At 38.2% G+C, this 16,725-nt stretch overlaps 1 protein-coding gene and 1 long non-coding RNA gene across 11 annotated transcripts in view; one reads left to right on the top strand and one right to left on the bottom strand.

Annotated features, from left to right (window-relative positions):
• The window catches only part of ablim3 (actin binding LIM protein family, member 3), a 293,274-nt gene extending 278,227 nt beyond the window's left edge, over nt 1–15,047 (bottom strand). For 4 of the 10 annotated variants that reach the window (XM_073067675.1, XM_073067684.1, XM_073067677.1 and 1 more), the window contains exon 1: nt 14,459–15,047. In XM_073067675.1, coding sequence (XP_072923776.1) covers nt 14,459–14,471 — 13 coding nt within the window. In that variant the 5' untranslated portion in view covers nt 14,472–15,047. The remainder of the gene's footprint in view (nt 1–14,458) is intronic. The other 6 variants (XM_073067678.1, XM_073067680.1, XM_073067679.1 and 3 more) reach the window with 4 other exon arrangements.
• Nucleotides 1–16,725, top strand: part of LOC140739410 (uncharacterized) — a 972,090-nt gene that overhangs the window by 725,216 nt on the left and 230,149 nt on the right. The window lies entirely within an intron of this gene.

Here is a 16,725-nt window from a genome sequence, read left to right as displayed (position 1 = left end):
AACTGTAGTGACTTGGGTTTTGCTGTTGGTTCTAGAGGTTGAAGGGAAATAGATGTTCTTGAACCTGATGATGTAGGACTTCAATGCTCTATAACACCATTGTTCTTGTTTCCATTGAGAATGGATTCAAGGTAGAGCGCCAAGTTCTTATTTCAGTAGCCATTCTCTAATCATTTGAGTAATGTAAGCTAAAGTGGCTCTTTCCATAATCATTAGATGCTTTATAGTTTGTATGAATTTTATGTGTAAAATAACTTAGTATTGCTGTTTCCAATGCTTAGATGTAAAGCCATCCAATACTTTACCTTGTAATTTTATAAAACAACTTTTATTATGTAGTAGATTGGTTGGAAAATTAAAATGGAAACAGAGGTCATGTCTTTGCTAGCAAATGCACATTGTAATTATGTGTAATCCAATTTATATAATCTTAATTACGTAAGTAACTCAGTGCAGAACAAATTACAATGCAGAAGATAATCATTTATTTTTAGAGTGATCAGAGCTAAAGATATTCTGTAGTATTTCTGTATCAGTTTTACTTTATAACTTCTTTATGCAGATTCTCGGCTGTAAATAATTATTTTTGATTTAAATATCTTTAAGGTATTGTTAATTTTGTAAAACAATGACATACTTTACAACATTGTTGCTTTAGGCAATTAAAAAATATATATATTTACCTGTTGTCCTTCTGAAGATAACAGAGCAAATTTTGCCTTCCTATGTTTGGTTCAGGTGCTTGGAGCAGAAATGATTTGTGTAATCTCATCTTGGCTACAACCAGCTTTTGCATCGCAGCCAATGGTTTCACTGGCTTCTCCTGCTCTTCATACTGCTTTAGGATCATCCTTAAGTGCAAAGATAAACCCAACTACTTTTCTACAGTACAAACCATCTTTCCTTTCATAACAAACAAGCGAAGCTCCCGGTCTTCATTGTCCACAAGATTCAGACCTTTTAATGACCTGTGTCCAGTACTTCTCTTCCAGGCAACTGGGATAAATTAAAATGTTTCCCCTTGGCCTGGCTCCAAGTTTAGACCTTCCCATTCATTGCGTCTTTCTCCTACTTTTCAAAGAACTCTTAAATCTCTGAACAAACCTTTAATCCAAAAGCAATATCATTACCATCAACAAAACCTGTCCTTTTATCCCCTTTTTTCAATGTTCAGTGTAAAACAATGATTTACTTCAATATACTGCATTCACTGTTAACAACACAATCTCCTCTACTGTGGGGAGGCCAAACACGTACATTTTGAATGATCACACTACACAATTCCATCTACAGGCACAAGCTCAATTTTCTGTTCAACATATTACTATAATGTTAATTATCCATTATATTCTCACTCCCACTTCTGTGTCCTCTGCCTCCTTTACTTGTGAAGCTCAATATGAGCTCAAGAAACACCAGCTTGTCTTTTGACTGAGCACATTACGACTTTCTGGTATGCATGATTCCTGTATAAGATCAATCTCACTATAACAATGCCAAAGTCAAAGTTTATTCAATATACATATACTGTTATTTTTTTTTCTCTTCTATATTATGTATTGCATTGAACTGCAGCTGCTGTCAACAAATTTCGCGTCACATGCTGGTGATAATAAACTTGATTCTGATCGTTTATTGTCACATGACCAAGAGCATGTATGCACAGGTGCAAGGGGAAACTTAATTGCAGCACCATCACAGGTACATAATATCATGTAAGCAGCATTCACAAGAAAAAAAAACATGAAATATACACAATTTTTACAAGGAAGAACACAATTGGAAAAAATAGTGCCAAGTGATCAAAGTATTCATGGTGTTTCTCCACCATCAGGTTCAGGAACAGTCATCACCCTTTAACTCTCAGGCACTTGAAACAAAGGGGATAACTTCACTTGCTCCATCATTGAACTGCTCCCATGATCTATGGATTCACTTTCAAGGTCTCTTCATTTCATGATCTCAATATTTATTGCTTATTTATTATTGTTTCTTTTTGTATTTGAACAGTTTGGTGTTTTCTACACTCTGGTTGAACACACTGGGTCTTTCATTGATTCTTCTATGGTCATTATATTATAGATTTACTGAATATGTCTGCAAGAAAATGGATCTCAGGGTTGTATACAGTGACTTTGTATTATGTCACTTTGATAATAAATTTACTTTGAACTTTTCAACTTTGTTTCTATGCTGAGGTACTAATTAGAGTTGTGAAGGCTGGTTAAAGAAGTGAACAGTTGAGGAAAGTAACTGTTCTTCAACATGTGTGGACTTCAGGCTTCTGTACCTCCTGCCAAAAGGAATGGTCTAAGTTTCAGAAGGAAAAAGGCTGAGGCAAGGGTGGCATCAGGCAATGCCATGGAAGTGGATCTCGGATATCTTAGTGATGATGCTGATAGGGAGAATGAATCTCACCTCAGGGTTACAATTAATGCCAACATTGTGAATGGCCTCATTGCACTTCAAATAAGTTATGCTTAGGACTTCAAACAATGGTTTGAAAAAAACTTGGCTCCTCCAATGTTGGGGCAGTAAAAAGTTCTATCACAACTTTGTTGTTTTGGGTTCAAAGTTCATTGGGAATTGAGCTGGTCGCATTATGCACAAGTGCATGTATGCACAGGAACACCACAGGGATACTGCATCATATAAACAGTATTCACAAGTATTCAGTCTAACCTGTGTGAAGTCTGCACTTCCCCCCATGACCACACGTGCTTTCATTTTGCCACACATCAAAAATGTGTCGATTAGTTGATTAACTGGCCACTGCAACTTGCCCCTAATGTTGCAGTAGTAGTAACAGAAACCAAGAAGAGCTGATATGAATATGTAAAAAGAAATGTACTTTATGGTTGGCATGAAATTAGTGGCGGAAAGGCCTGTCTTCACACTCTAGGAATGACTCAGTGACGATAAGGGTCAAAACAGGCTCTATTGGGTACAACTAGGGATAACATTGTTTCTGTGGAATTTGTACTTTCCGATGTTACAATGAACCAGCATACAGATAAGCAAAAGGAAAGGCCCGAATGTTGATCATTTAGATAAGGTACATGTCATGGAAGAGAAGCTAATGTTGTTGATTTCTGAGACAGTAGATTGCAATCGAAACAGGTCAATGCACTGGCCACTGACAAGTGGGAGAGGGGGCAAGGCACAGGGACAGATTGCATGCTCAACCCAGTCACAGGCTTCTTCTAAATTGAAAAGGATGAAGATGAATTCATCACCTCTATCACAACCATATATGATATAAGCAGCTTTGACAGAAAGTTTTGGGACAGAAATCTGACTGGAAAAATTCTAATGAATTTCAACATAAGTCAGGTAGAAGGATAAGTTGCTGCAACATATTTGAGAACTTTGGAGAGGAAAGTAAGGTTGGAACTAATGATGGAGACTTAAGAGCCAAAGTTTGGAATTTTAGTGACAGAGAGAGTGCAGATGCTGGAATTTGAAACTACAAATGGCACCTCAACTCAAAATATCTATTTATGCCTTTTGCCTCCATAGATGCTACTTGACCCTTCAGTTTTTCAAATATTTTGTTTTGTGTTTTAGATTTCTGGGAGAGGATGACAATGGCAGGTTTGAAGAAAAGTATGTGTTCATAAACTGCAAACAGAATAGAACAGTACGTGGTCTCAAACACACTGAGGTGAGAACTGACTTACCAGGCATCTGTAGACTCACTAATTCATTCAACAAACATCATGGGGAAATCTATTTTTCAGTCTTGAAACTTCAGCCAAGAATGGTTAACAATTTTGGTAAAGTGGTCAGTGGCCTTTTTCAGGATTATGATCAAAATCAGTATGCTTTTTGCCAAAAAAACATAGCAGGTCCTGTAATCATTCATGACTTTAAGTAACAAGGTAATTTCACTTTGTTTATCAATTCACAGAGGGAGTTTGAAAGAATTACCTAAATCCTTAAGTCGATCCTGAATCTTTTAATATAATTTCAGTTTTTCTGACCTTTGTTATTGAATTGTTGTAAATACTTTGATTCAAACAACTTTCTTTAAATGCCATCTGTTTCAATGATAACAATGATAGCTTTGAGGTGCAAGTTCTATCATTTTTATGCCTAGACACAATAAGTTGAGGAATAATCTTTCAGGTACCCCTGTTCTAGCCCTGATATCATGATACAACATTTTTGTCTTTGGTCTCATTTTTATTTATCTTTTTTAAGAGTTACTCCCTGCAGTAAATCAGTTAATCCCTATTGCTGATTTTTACTGCTGTAACTACAATGTTTTCGATGGAAACCATATACTTTATTATTTGTGAGAGAAGAGGAAGCGAAAACCCACTGCTCAGCTGTATTCTGAACATAGTATTGATTCTGACATTCAATATTTATTTTGTGAAGCCTACCTGCACTCATAATTCCTCAAGTAACAATTCCCAACAATCAATTAAAAACTTGGAAATACCTGTATAATAACGAAATGATCTTTCTAATGACTGATCTAGAAAGCATTACATGTACTAAATGTCAGGGAAATTATTTGATAGTCATCAGTTCCAAAAGCGAACAGCAAGGATCTAATAAAACTGAATTTTTTGCATCAAATAATTGTTACGTAAGAAGTAGGGCTGCTGCCTCACAGGCTAGGTGATCCTGGTTCAGTGCTGACCTCAGGCGCAGCAAGCGTGGAGACTGCATATTCTTCCTGTGATCATGTGTATTTCCTTCAGCTGTTCAGGTATACTTTCACTTCCCACATCCTGAAAACGCTTTTATCAGACGCTGTGTAAAAAAAGATGCCCCTAGTGTGCAAATTGACTGGTAGAATCTGGGGAGAGCTGATAGAAATATGAGGGATATGAAATAAGTTTGGATAGGATTAGTGTAAATGGGTGCTTGATAGTTGGTGTGGACTCACTAGCTAAAGGTCAATTTACTCTGCTGTGTCTCACTTTGACTGGATATATACTGTGTGCTTGAAATTGAATCATTGTGTCTTAACAATGTGCTCATCTTAAAAATCCGATAAAAAATAAAGATTATTTATTTATGGAAAGAGATAAATCTAATTGAACAGCATAGGAATGACAAACTGAATGATTTTGTTCACTATTGTATCATTTTATGATGTCATGGTTTGCACACACACACACACACACACACACACACACACACACACACACACACACACACACACACACACACACACACACACACACACACACACACACACACACACACACACACACACACACACACACACACACACACTTCTTTTTTTTCAAAATTTGGTTGCCCAGCAAATTTTGAATCCCATATACTGGGTTCAGTAGCCGGTAGCTCTGATTACTATTTTTCTGGAAAATCTCATAAATGACCAAATTCATTGAACTGCAGTGTGATTTGATCTCAGAGCCTGTGTTATAAGCCCAAGATTATAATCATTTCAGGATCCTTACAAATGCTTCATGCTTTACTTCTATCAGCGTTATATTTTCTGCACTGATAGTTTTGATGCAGATGGAATTCCCATGGTTACAGTACACATGAATGAAAAATATTTCACCATCAATCTCTCCCACAGAGCACATAAGCACAGATATCTATGTATGTGTTAAATTTTCATATTTGGAGAAATATATTGTACTTTGAGAAAACTATAAATGTATAACATAAAACACAGTATATCAGATGATACAATAGTGTAGCGTTTTAACATAGTGCACTATCATATCATCAGTTTTGCTACGCTTGATGCTTGTACTGCTGAGGAATATGAATAAATGGATAACTTTATATATGTTACATAAATTGTTACAGTACAAGAGGAAATTATTAAATCCACTGTCACTCAGTTGCATTGCTGATAAAGTTGTCCATTCATTCTTATTCCCACACTGCTTAACATTGCAATATATTGAATTAGTTTTTGTTTAGAGCTCAAACTCCTGCTTCCCATAAACTTTCCATCAGCTTTAACACAACATGCTGCTATCCATAAAACATTCAAGAAGCCCGGCTTTTGCAACAAAGCATCTTGAACATAAAGAATTTGGCAAAGCAATTGTGCATCTCCTTAACATTCGCAAGAATGACAAATTCTTCATTAGCAATGTATAGTTGGAATAGTAAATTCCATGCCAATCCAGTTACAGAAAATTAAATAATGAAAGATGAACATTGAAGAAGACTAAGAAAAATAAACAAAATATTTCTCAAACTCTCTAGCAAAATATTAGAAAGCTGAAGGAGTAAGAATCCACTCATTATCAAAGAGATAGCTAGGCAGCAGTCAATCTTAATCATGCTATAAAGTGTGTACTTGGACTACAGTAAACAAACATTAACATTTTAGATTCATCTTGTTTATCTGGGATAAGTACAAGAATACTTGACCATTCAAAATGTTTGATTGTAAGTTGTTGGTGGAATACTGTTCCCTAACCATCCAGAGTGCAGATGATTTCAAAAGCTATACTATGGACTTCTGTTATTAACAGCATATGGATCAAAGGAAGTTGTTATTCAATTTGCACACGATGCCCAGCATTGTTAACTTCTACTATTTAGAAAAACAATTCCAGCCGATTCAGTTTTCTGTATCAACCATGATGTCTGAAGACTCTTCATAAAAATAACTCAAAAGAGAGAAATTGAAGATAACTTTTCCTTATCTTCCAGTACTGAACACAATTCCCACACTATTCAGTCCCAGGCAACAAAATTACCTTAATATTTTATAGTCATCTACAATGGTCTAAAAACCACATCAAGATGCACGAAAGAGTCAACAACAAAATGTGTAGAGTGAAAAGATCATTGTTGGGCCCCAGTATTACAGACAGGTTGGTTATATCATCTCCAGAAAGTTATATGTATGGTGCAGAACTGGCAGCAATAAAAAGCCACATTCAAAGTATTAGTGATAGTGAAAGACTGAAATCTTTTCATATACCCAGGCTTCAGGTATGCCCATTTACAACAGACATGCACTTAAGACTTCAATGTTTGAATTGTTTTACAAGTGGGATAACTGTTTCCATGTCTAATTGTGTTCCATTAAAAAGTCAATTATTTTCACGCTTGTTTTCAAATCTGTCTACTGTCTCTCCCCCTCACTTTCTCTGTAATTTTCTAACCCTGTAACCCACTGTGGACTCTGAATACTTCTACATTAGGCTTGTTGAAGATACTCGCGTTCTTTTGTCCCTTCAGTTAGCAGTCAGGCCTTCATCTGTCAAACATCTGGGCTCTGGAGTTACCTCCCTTAACCTTCCTAACTTCCTTTACCTTGAGACCTACCTTTACATAAGCTGTTAGACATCTGTATGAACTCTAAGTGGCCCAGTGACAATTTTTATCAGTTAATATTGATGTCTAACAGATTAAATCTTTACATTTTTCACTGCAAAATAGATTCATTTTTACCCACCAGCATTGAAGATATACTGTGCTCAAGTGTCAGTGGCTCCACATAATGGATGTAAATGAACAGAAGTTAATGCAACTGCCTGCTAATCTTTGCACGTTTACAACAAGGGACCAAAGAGGTTGATCTTTTAAAAAAAAATTCCTGCCTGATCTGTCTTGATGAAGTTTCACAGCACTAAATGACTGTAAAGTGTTAGGAGATCACCGTCTCTTGGTAACGAGTCATTGCTACTTAAGCCAGGAAGGCAGGTCTTGTGAAACAAGTTAGTCAGATTGCCTCAGCAGTGTTTGTTTTTAAATTATAACCTGTACAGTGTGTTTTACTGTCCAGTTTAACATGTTTTACTCTCTTTTTAAAGAATCACGAGACAGAATTGTTTCAAGGTTAAACAACACACCACAAACATTCAAGAATAAAATCAATTCCATTTATAATGCCATTAAAGGTCATGTTTACAACCAATTCTATCATTACCAATCCTGTTTGGTGACAAATTTGCAACTATCAGTTCAATTCATGATCACTGGAAGTTAGGTATTTACACACTAAGTTGTTAGTGAAATTACTTATGAAAAGGTTAAAAGAAACCTGCTTCATTTTGTGACTTTTCATTTTGTTCTAAACAGAATGGCTCCTAAGGGAACGCCAAATACAATACTTATGAAAAATGGACGAGCAGTCAGCCAGAAGTAAAGGGATCACTCAATCTCATGTAAAATCAGAAGTTTCACTGTCATCACCAATTTGACTGGAAACACAAGTTGAGCTAATTATCCACCCAATGACTGGAATGAAAAATTCTGAATCTGCTGCTGCAAGTTATTATCAAATTTCATTTCATTTAAGCAAAAAAGTAACAAGAGCAAGGATTGAGCGAAGCGGAAAGTCGAAGTACACATCCATTTAAATCTATGCTTTATTTGATCCCAATTCTGTACTAATTTCTGACTAATTTCAAGGTCTTTGTTTACAAGGTTTTCCCAGAAATTCACTGAAGTCAATGGAGTGTAATTCTGATCATAGTGCAACATGCTTTCCACAATCATGAATGCACTGAGCATGACTAGGAGGGTTGGAATTTCAATGTACATATGCTAGCCGGTCTTGATAAAGCCAAACAGGAAATGACCCTATTTTCTCCGTTCATGATTCCACAGAGCAAACACAAGCTGCAGGTCATGTAGCATCTATGGAAAGGGATAAACACTCTACGTTTCGAGCTGAGACTCTTCAACAGGATTGGAAAAAAAATAGAAGTCAGATTAAGAAGATGGGGGAGGGGAGGAAGAAGTACAAGGTGGTCAGTGATAGGTGAAACCGGGAGAGGAGGAGGGGAGTGAAGTAAAGAGCTGGGAAGTTGATTGGTGAAAGAGGTAAAGGGCTGGAGGAGGGGGAGATCTGTTGGATAAGGTCGAAGACCATGGAAGAAAGGGAAGGAGGATGCGCACCAGAGGGTGTTGATGGGCAGGTAAGGAAAAAGCTTAGAGGGATAAGCAGGAATAGGGAATGGTGAAGGGGGAGGGGCAATTACTGAAAGTTTGAGAGATCAATGTTCATGTCGTCAGGTTGGAGGCTACCTAGATGGAATATAAGGTGTTGCTTCTCCAACCTGTGTGTGGCCTCATCACAGCAGTAGAGGAAGCCATGGACTGGCATGTCAGAATGGGAATGGGAAAATAAACGAAATGGATGGCTACAATGAGATCCTGCTTTTTCTGGTGGACAAAACCATCTCCCAATCTACGTCAGGTCTCACAGAAGCTGAGGAATTTATTTGGAACTTAGTTCTTAAAATGAAATACTTACATACAGTAAGAGTCAAGGAATGTGTTCATTCAACTATATAGTTCCTTATCCTATATTTATAAATACCCAGTTTTATATCCAGAAATCATGGGAAAACGGCTAAAAACTTGAAGTTACCTGAGAAAGATATTGCTTTGAATCCATCTCTGAATAAAGGAAATGTAGAGATCACTATACCATGAAGCAGATTTGTTTTATTTATTAGTTCATGACAAATGGCCATCAGGGACAAGGCTAATATTTGTTAACAATGAGAAGCTGGCACTGAGCTCCTGTTTTGAACAACTGCATGATATTTAGCAAATTTAAGATAAAACATAATCAGCAATAAGAAAGCTCAAGATAAAATTGGATATTTGATTTAGTGTGCATTCTGGGTACTGCTACAGTTTGCTGTTTATAGAACACAGCAACTGAAATACAATCAGGATTCCAGTGCAGGTACCCTGTGCTGGAAATTATACTGGCTGTGACGTGATTCTGATAATTTTGTCTTGACAAGCATACATTCTTTTGTAATTTCATACATTTGTGCAACTTTATAGAAGATAATCATATTTTTGTTTTCATTCAAACATATTTCTTGCATTTATAGTGGCAAATTATAAACTGTTAAACATGGGTTCCAATTTCTACCTGTGATTAGCATGATTTAAAACCACAGAGTGACTTCAGACTATGTTCAACCATTTATTACTTTCAAATAATAAGTGCTAGTCATTTTCATAATGAATTAGACATCCTTTGATAACAAACAAAATCAGTTATGCCCTCCAAAAACAAAGCAATCTGAAGAGTTTACCCAACAGCAGAATCTCTTCATATGGACTCCATGATGAGGATAGTTTTGTGTGCAGTGCACACACTAAATCTTGAACCAACACCAAAGACTACATGAGACTCAACAGTTAGTGGTCTGGGATGTATCTCATTTCATTAGTGTACCTTGATTTTGTTTGCATAGGTATGGTTGATTCCACAGGGATTGCAACGATAGTGTAGAAGCTACCCCAATGTTTCTATCTGTACCATGTTATTTTATAATTATATATTATGCTGAAATTGTACTTTATTTCTCTGCAATATTTTCACTGTTTTGCTTTAACTAAATGTGGAACTAGGCATTAGCATTGCCAGACAATGAGGAGTTTGAGAGCGTGGCAGAAAACTAAGAAGAAATCCCAAGAAATTTACACCTGGTGCAATTGCATCTTCTCTCAAATTCTATGAGTAGCAGTCATCACCACTCAGTATCTGAATAAAAAATAAGTCAAAATAAAACAAAGCTCTTTCTTTTCTGTTTACTTCACTTCAATTAACAGTATTCTTTGTAAACAGTGCTTAAAATGGTATAGTTTAATAAATGGTTAAGTGAAAAAAGTGCTTAACAGTGATTAAGATGCCAAAATGATAGATCTATACAGAAAGAAATTTCTCTCAACTTTTCACTTCTTAGCTTCAAATGTAATTTCAAATGAATGTAGCTTCCCTATGGTTCAACAAATAAAGAAGTTTTTCTATATTCATAGAAATCCTCTGAAGTTTTAAACACATCTATGAAATTGATTTCTAGCTTCTTTGTTTCAATTATCTCCCCATTCCTCAAGAGCATATTTTCTCATCGGAGTGTCAACCACGTGAATCTCTCTTAAAGGCTCTGATATACATTTCATAATGGAGTGCCTGTCCCTGTTTCTGAATATTGGATACCCTTTTAAATGATCAAATCCACAAGGATAGGTTTTCATTCCGATTTCTGTTTTGGATATAATGTGTGTTACTAGTAAAAGAGTGAAATACTGAGTGAAACTAAATACAACAGTGCCTTCTAAAACTTGTGCTGTCTATAGATTTGTATTGCAATATGCAACCAGATGCAAATTCAGCTGTGAAAATATTTGCTCTGGTTGTCTCTCCTTAACGAACTAGTTTGAGTAGTGTTTAGGAAATACATCAAGTACTCTGAAAGAAATAAAGAACACATGGCACGACTCTTTGGTGTTATCATGGAAGGGACAGAAAACGCCTTCTGTGTCACAGTGTGTCTCAAATGGAAACATCTGATAGTCAAAAGACAGTTTTCTCTTAGTACTTTTGGTTGTGTATGTGGCAACTGTATTGAGCCATATAGGTGCAGCTGTCAATGGCTGGCATACTTTAAATGCATTTGCTGCCAGAAGTATTTCTTATTCACCACTGTGACCCACTAAATGCCACATCATGACAGCTTATGGGTAACTTAAAATAAATTTCCTGCGGTTCTATATCCACGCCCAACAATCTGTTAAACTTTGACTAAACCAATTACAATACATTTACTATATGTTATTGACAGTGTGCCAAGAGGGAGAAGTATGGATGATGGATTAAGAGAGTAGGGTGAACATGAACCATATTGTGTGGGGTGGAAAGAAGAGGCAGAGAAAGATTTCAGAGGGATGAAGAGAAGTAAAATGTTGCAGTCAATTCAAATATAAATTGTGAAGTCCTGGGGACACGAATGAGATCATGATCTGATATGTATTGACCTTCTGCTGGAAGTTCTTGGAAGCACTATAGAGAAGGGTTGTTCAGGTTGTTTAACTTCACATCCGTGCCACAGGTGGAGCAAGAGGTGTTCGGGTGGGCTGTGGAGTAACAAGGACTGGGTGCAGATGTAATATAGTTTCGGAGGAGGTGTGCTCCGTTGACCACATAATGTGAGATTTAGTTGCAAACCCAACAATTTAACTTCAGGCACAAGAGATTCCGAAGTTGTTGGAGCTGGACTTCAGATTCTCAATGCCATTCCGAATGCTCCTTTTTCACTTTGAACACTATAGTCTGGAATTCTGATGAACTTATAGGGATATTATATATTTTCATAGAGAATTTAAGAATATCCATGAGTAATTTTCTCTTAAAACCTGATTCGTCCTTTCTATAATTTAGCTTAGAGTGTCTGTTTAAGGCTTCTGCAGTTGGGGTGGGAATGATGTTACCTTTCCCTCTAGCCACTGGAGTTGGCTGAGTGTGGTTATGACATCTGTGTTGATAATATCGCCTGGGAGAGGATGCTGACATTGACCACTTATCCTTCTTGAAAGATTTTGCAGAGACACTATTGATGTCATCTCTCCAGTTCTTTGTGTGGCCTGCTGTAGACAGCCCATATCTCAGTGTACAGGAGTACAGACATTACATTATCCAGTAGATTATAAGCATTGTGCCTATCTGATGTCTTACAATCTTCTCAAATAGCCAAAGATTTTTTGGTGCACTTAAAGAGTCAGTGAATTTAATCAAAAAGTTCTGTCATCTTTGAGACATGGCTTCCATGATAATGGGAGGCTGTCCATGATTTCCATCATCTTGTTGGGGAGGGTGAACTGTAGGGTTGTGTATTATTACTATTGTTTTGTATTAGTCATCTGGAAGACCTGTTCACTCATATTCTTTAGTGCACAAATGGGTGATGATTTGGAGCTTGGTCTTGGGTGTACATGTACTTACTTTGTGCATATTGCATATTAATGACTAATGCTGACGGGAATATGGTTCTGATTTGGAGGTGATAAAGGTTGATAGTTTTCCTCTGGACCTGTATAGCTGCTCAACTCCAGAAGGGAACTTGTTGGAGGCTGGTACATCAGTGCATCAAGGAAGATATGGAAATGTTGGAGCCATTATTCAGCCTTGCTTGACACTGCTCTACACTAGGATTCTGCTCTGAACCCGCAGGTTAGGATCTGAGCTTGTACGCGATCATGAAGCAACATATGAGAGGGAGATGATTTTTTTTGCAGGCTGCAAAGTTTGAAAAAGCTGCTCCACAGTCCCACTCAAAAACATAGTTGAAGATCTTGTGCAAAGTTAGAAGAAGCCATTGGTTGTTGCAGATCTCTACATTTCCCATGGAATTGATGCTCTGTGAGGATCATGTCCCTGTGACTCTAGATCATTGACATTCATACTGCGGTTCAGGGAGAAGTTCTTAAGCTACTGAGAGGAGATAGTTGAGGAGGACTCTGATATGAATGACTCTCCCTGTTAGGGAGACCACCCTGTCTTTGCTGAAATCAGATTTCTCTCTAGTATCTGAAAATGGGTACCATCATGGCTTCCCTAATATCTACTGACATATCCACACCACAATTATAGGGGAGTTGCAGTGCATCATATTGTCATGGGTGGGGTCAAGCAGACTCATTGTGTTTTCTCATTCAGAGATGATATATGTTAGCTATGCAGCAATTGTCTCATAATTATATTTGACGAAATAGAGTGTTGATTATGATAAAGCCACATTCCAGCCATTTTGGCAGGAAGAGTTGGCTCCCTCTACTTGATTCTTTCTAATCACATTTCTTGAAACAAGAACTTTTCCCTTGAAGTCACATTTTGTTGGAACTGAATCAAATCAGGTTCCTCAACTTCCCTCAGCAGCCTCCATTTAAATACTGAATACACTTCAAGGGGATGATGGCCTCTCATACTGTATGCAACGAATAATCTGCCCTCACTCATCCCTATTTTAAACCAGGGAAGATTTCAAGACATTAACGCTGTCCAGCGCAGAGCAGAACTGCAGGGGCACTAGTAACAAGGTGGTCACACCTTGTTCAGAGGAAAATGAGCATTAACCAGCTATTGTAAAATGTTATTTAATAGCATAAAAATTAGTTTTAACGTAGGTAACTAACTATTGCAATTTCAAATGCGCAGCGACTATTTCCAATCTTGACAGAAGCATAAATATTGAATATACCTCAGTGGGAATTTTAATAATATTTCGTCTGCAATCGTGGGTTATTTCTATGGTGTTGCCTCCTAAAGGTAAACAGTTGAAAGAAAACGCACTTTAGCTGCGAAAATTTTGAAAGGGAGGCAAATGAAAATGTGGAAATGGTTCTCACTGGCACGCAAACAAAAAAAAGCATTTCAACCTGAACCCTGGCATGTCTGTACAATCTCGATGAGTCCTGTCCGTTCAATGGTATGTCGACTCCCAGCAACACATTTATTCAAGCACAGTGCCTTAAGACAATAAGAATACAACACAACGCGACATTAATTTCTGAACATGCAAGCAAATACTCCAAAGGAAGAATGCAGCTGAGATGAGTGCTTTTAAAATCTATTTCAAGATCACTATGTATTCTTTGTTGAAGTCTGCAAGTCATCAGATGAGGGATAGATATTCCACCTGACTGCGAGACGGGAGAATGGCCGTGGAACAGGGCAGAAAGGCACACTTACCGCTCGTGTTCATAACGCAAACCTCCTTCACCCTCCTCCGCACGGAGATCACCAGTCACCTTACAAGTGTCAGGTCCCTGGTGCTGACAGTCTCGGTGCTAGACGATGGATAATAGTTCCCTCTGTGATTGTATCATTTGTTTAAGGTGATAATCGTTCGATTTCTCCCAGCTCCAATTTCTGGCTGTCAAGAGCCAATGGGATCTTCCTCTGTACAGTAGGGTGATGGACAAGGTCAAAGACTTGAAATAACCACACTGGGCTGGGCGTTCCCTCGTTGCCGATGATTTTCCCGACTCTAATCACAACACCGACACGCAGCTCCTCGCCAGCACTGATTTGGAGACAACCTCCGGTTAATCCACCCACACACAATCATTAAGGATGTGCTCAAGACACAATCCCACAAGTGACCGTCTGCTGCTCGCCCTTCCTCGCAGCTACGCTGACCCGGCCGTTTCGCAGATGCACCGCGGCAGAATGGAGCTCCCCATCACATGCGAGCGGTCCGCTGTGCACGGAGTCATTGCTGGCATCGCCGTTGCCAAATCGTTGGGGGGAAAAAAAAAGCTTTTGAGTGAAGCTGAGGAAAAATGTCAGCACCGGGGAGAGGCGGCGAGCGGCGAAATACTGCCACCTGCTGGCCGCCAGTCGTAACACAACAGCGCGCTCCCTGTTGGAGCAGAGAGACACATTCCGAAACTCTCCCCGGCAGAGGTGAGCGTGTTCTGGTACCACCCACCAGTTAGGCACGTGGCCAGGACGAAATGGTTAATCCACATGCCGGTGACAAATTTAAGTCACGGGCAGTCACTAACCAGCGGCAAAGCAGTAATGAAATCAAGACAAATTAGATTCCTGAACCCACAGATATTCAAGTGGGCAAGCTCTTTCCAACTGTGGTAGGACATTCACATAACGACTTACAGTATACCAACGAGCAGGAGTTGGCCACCCACCACACATCCACATCCTGGCCGATCTTCTACCTCATTGCCCTCCTCTTTCACCGTCTCTTCTGATTTCTGTAATATGGAGAGGCCACTGCACAGGATTGAAAAAAAAATCTGCGGAGGGTTGCAAGCTCAGCCAGCTCCATTGCGGGCACTAGTCTCCCCACCATACAGAACATCTTCAAAGGGTGATGCCTCAAAAAAGCAGCATCTACTATTAAGGTGTGATTTTAATAGGTTTGCTGATTGCAAAGTTCTCAACTCAAATGAAAACCTTAAGCCCAAACTGATGTAGATAGTTATGGGTACCCTCAGTAAATGGAGGTTATACTATAGCTACCTACTTTTCAAAGGTTGTCACTTTCCTTTTAATCCTCCATGGTGAGTTTAGCTGCCAATGCCCAGTATTTGAGTGATGGGTCCCCCTTCTCTAGCAAGGAGGAGGTACTTCCAGCTAGCAAAGTAGCTTAAACACAGTTAAGTTATTTTTAGTGGCATACATTTAAATTTAGGTAAAATTCTTAAAAAGCATCTAAAGCTCACAGAGGTTTTCCATCTTATAAAAGATTTCCAAATTACAAGCAATTTCTAAAACACAGATGATTTCTAAACCACAGATACATTCCTATATGCTAAAATGACGTACCAATGAGTTGCAAGTGGACAAGTCATTCATCACAGAAATCAAAGGTAAAGAGATGGATTCTAGTTCACCCCAACTTTGTCATTCTTGCTTTTCTTTGTCCATTCCTAATAAACCCAACTGTTCCTTATGTCTATACTGTTTATTGCCACTAAGGTGACTTCACACATACGTATTTTTTCAGATACTTTTTTTACACCGAGTTTCTAGAGTTTCCAAACACTGAAAATTAATGCTGTGAAGCTGACTCTCTGAGTACATAATCCCTCCAATTATTGATCAAATCAGTTGCTTGATGTGCTAAGTGATGGTATCAAACTGGACTGCAAGCTTCCTTAAACTAAATAATTTAGCTACTGTTGCCTGGTTTGATTCAGGCCAATTACTATAACTCCATTGTCTTACGCTACATCTCTTGAGCAGCCCCATGCTGTGTGCCAGCAGTGGGTACTCTATAGAAAGTGCTGTTTGTTTGCAAAGCTGTCATTTTAACTTCAGACTTATTATTACTTTCCATTTACATTAAGAACTGTAGGCTGGTTCTTATTTATGACAATGAGCTGTACAAAGAATATTGGGTGGAAGTTTAACTTACTCAAAAACAACTTTCTGATCTCTCTAACACCTGCTGTGTTAGAGAACTGAGCTTGACAGCAAAGGCCACCCAAAGC

The sequence above is a fragment of the Hemitrygon akajei genome, chromosome 15 (genome assembly GCF_048418815.1).
Source record: "Hemitrygon akajei chromosome 15, sHemAka1.3, whole genome shotgun sequence".
Classification (NCBI taxonomy): Eukaryota; Metazoa; Chordata; class Chondrichthyes; order Myliobatiformes; family Dasyatidae; genus Hemitrygon; species Hemitrygon akajei.
This window is presented reverse-complemented; position numbering and strand designations above follow the sequence as displayed.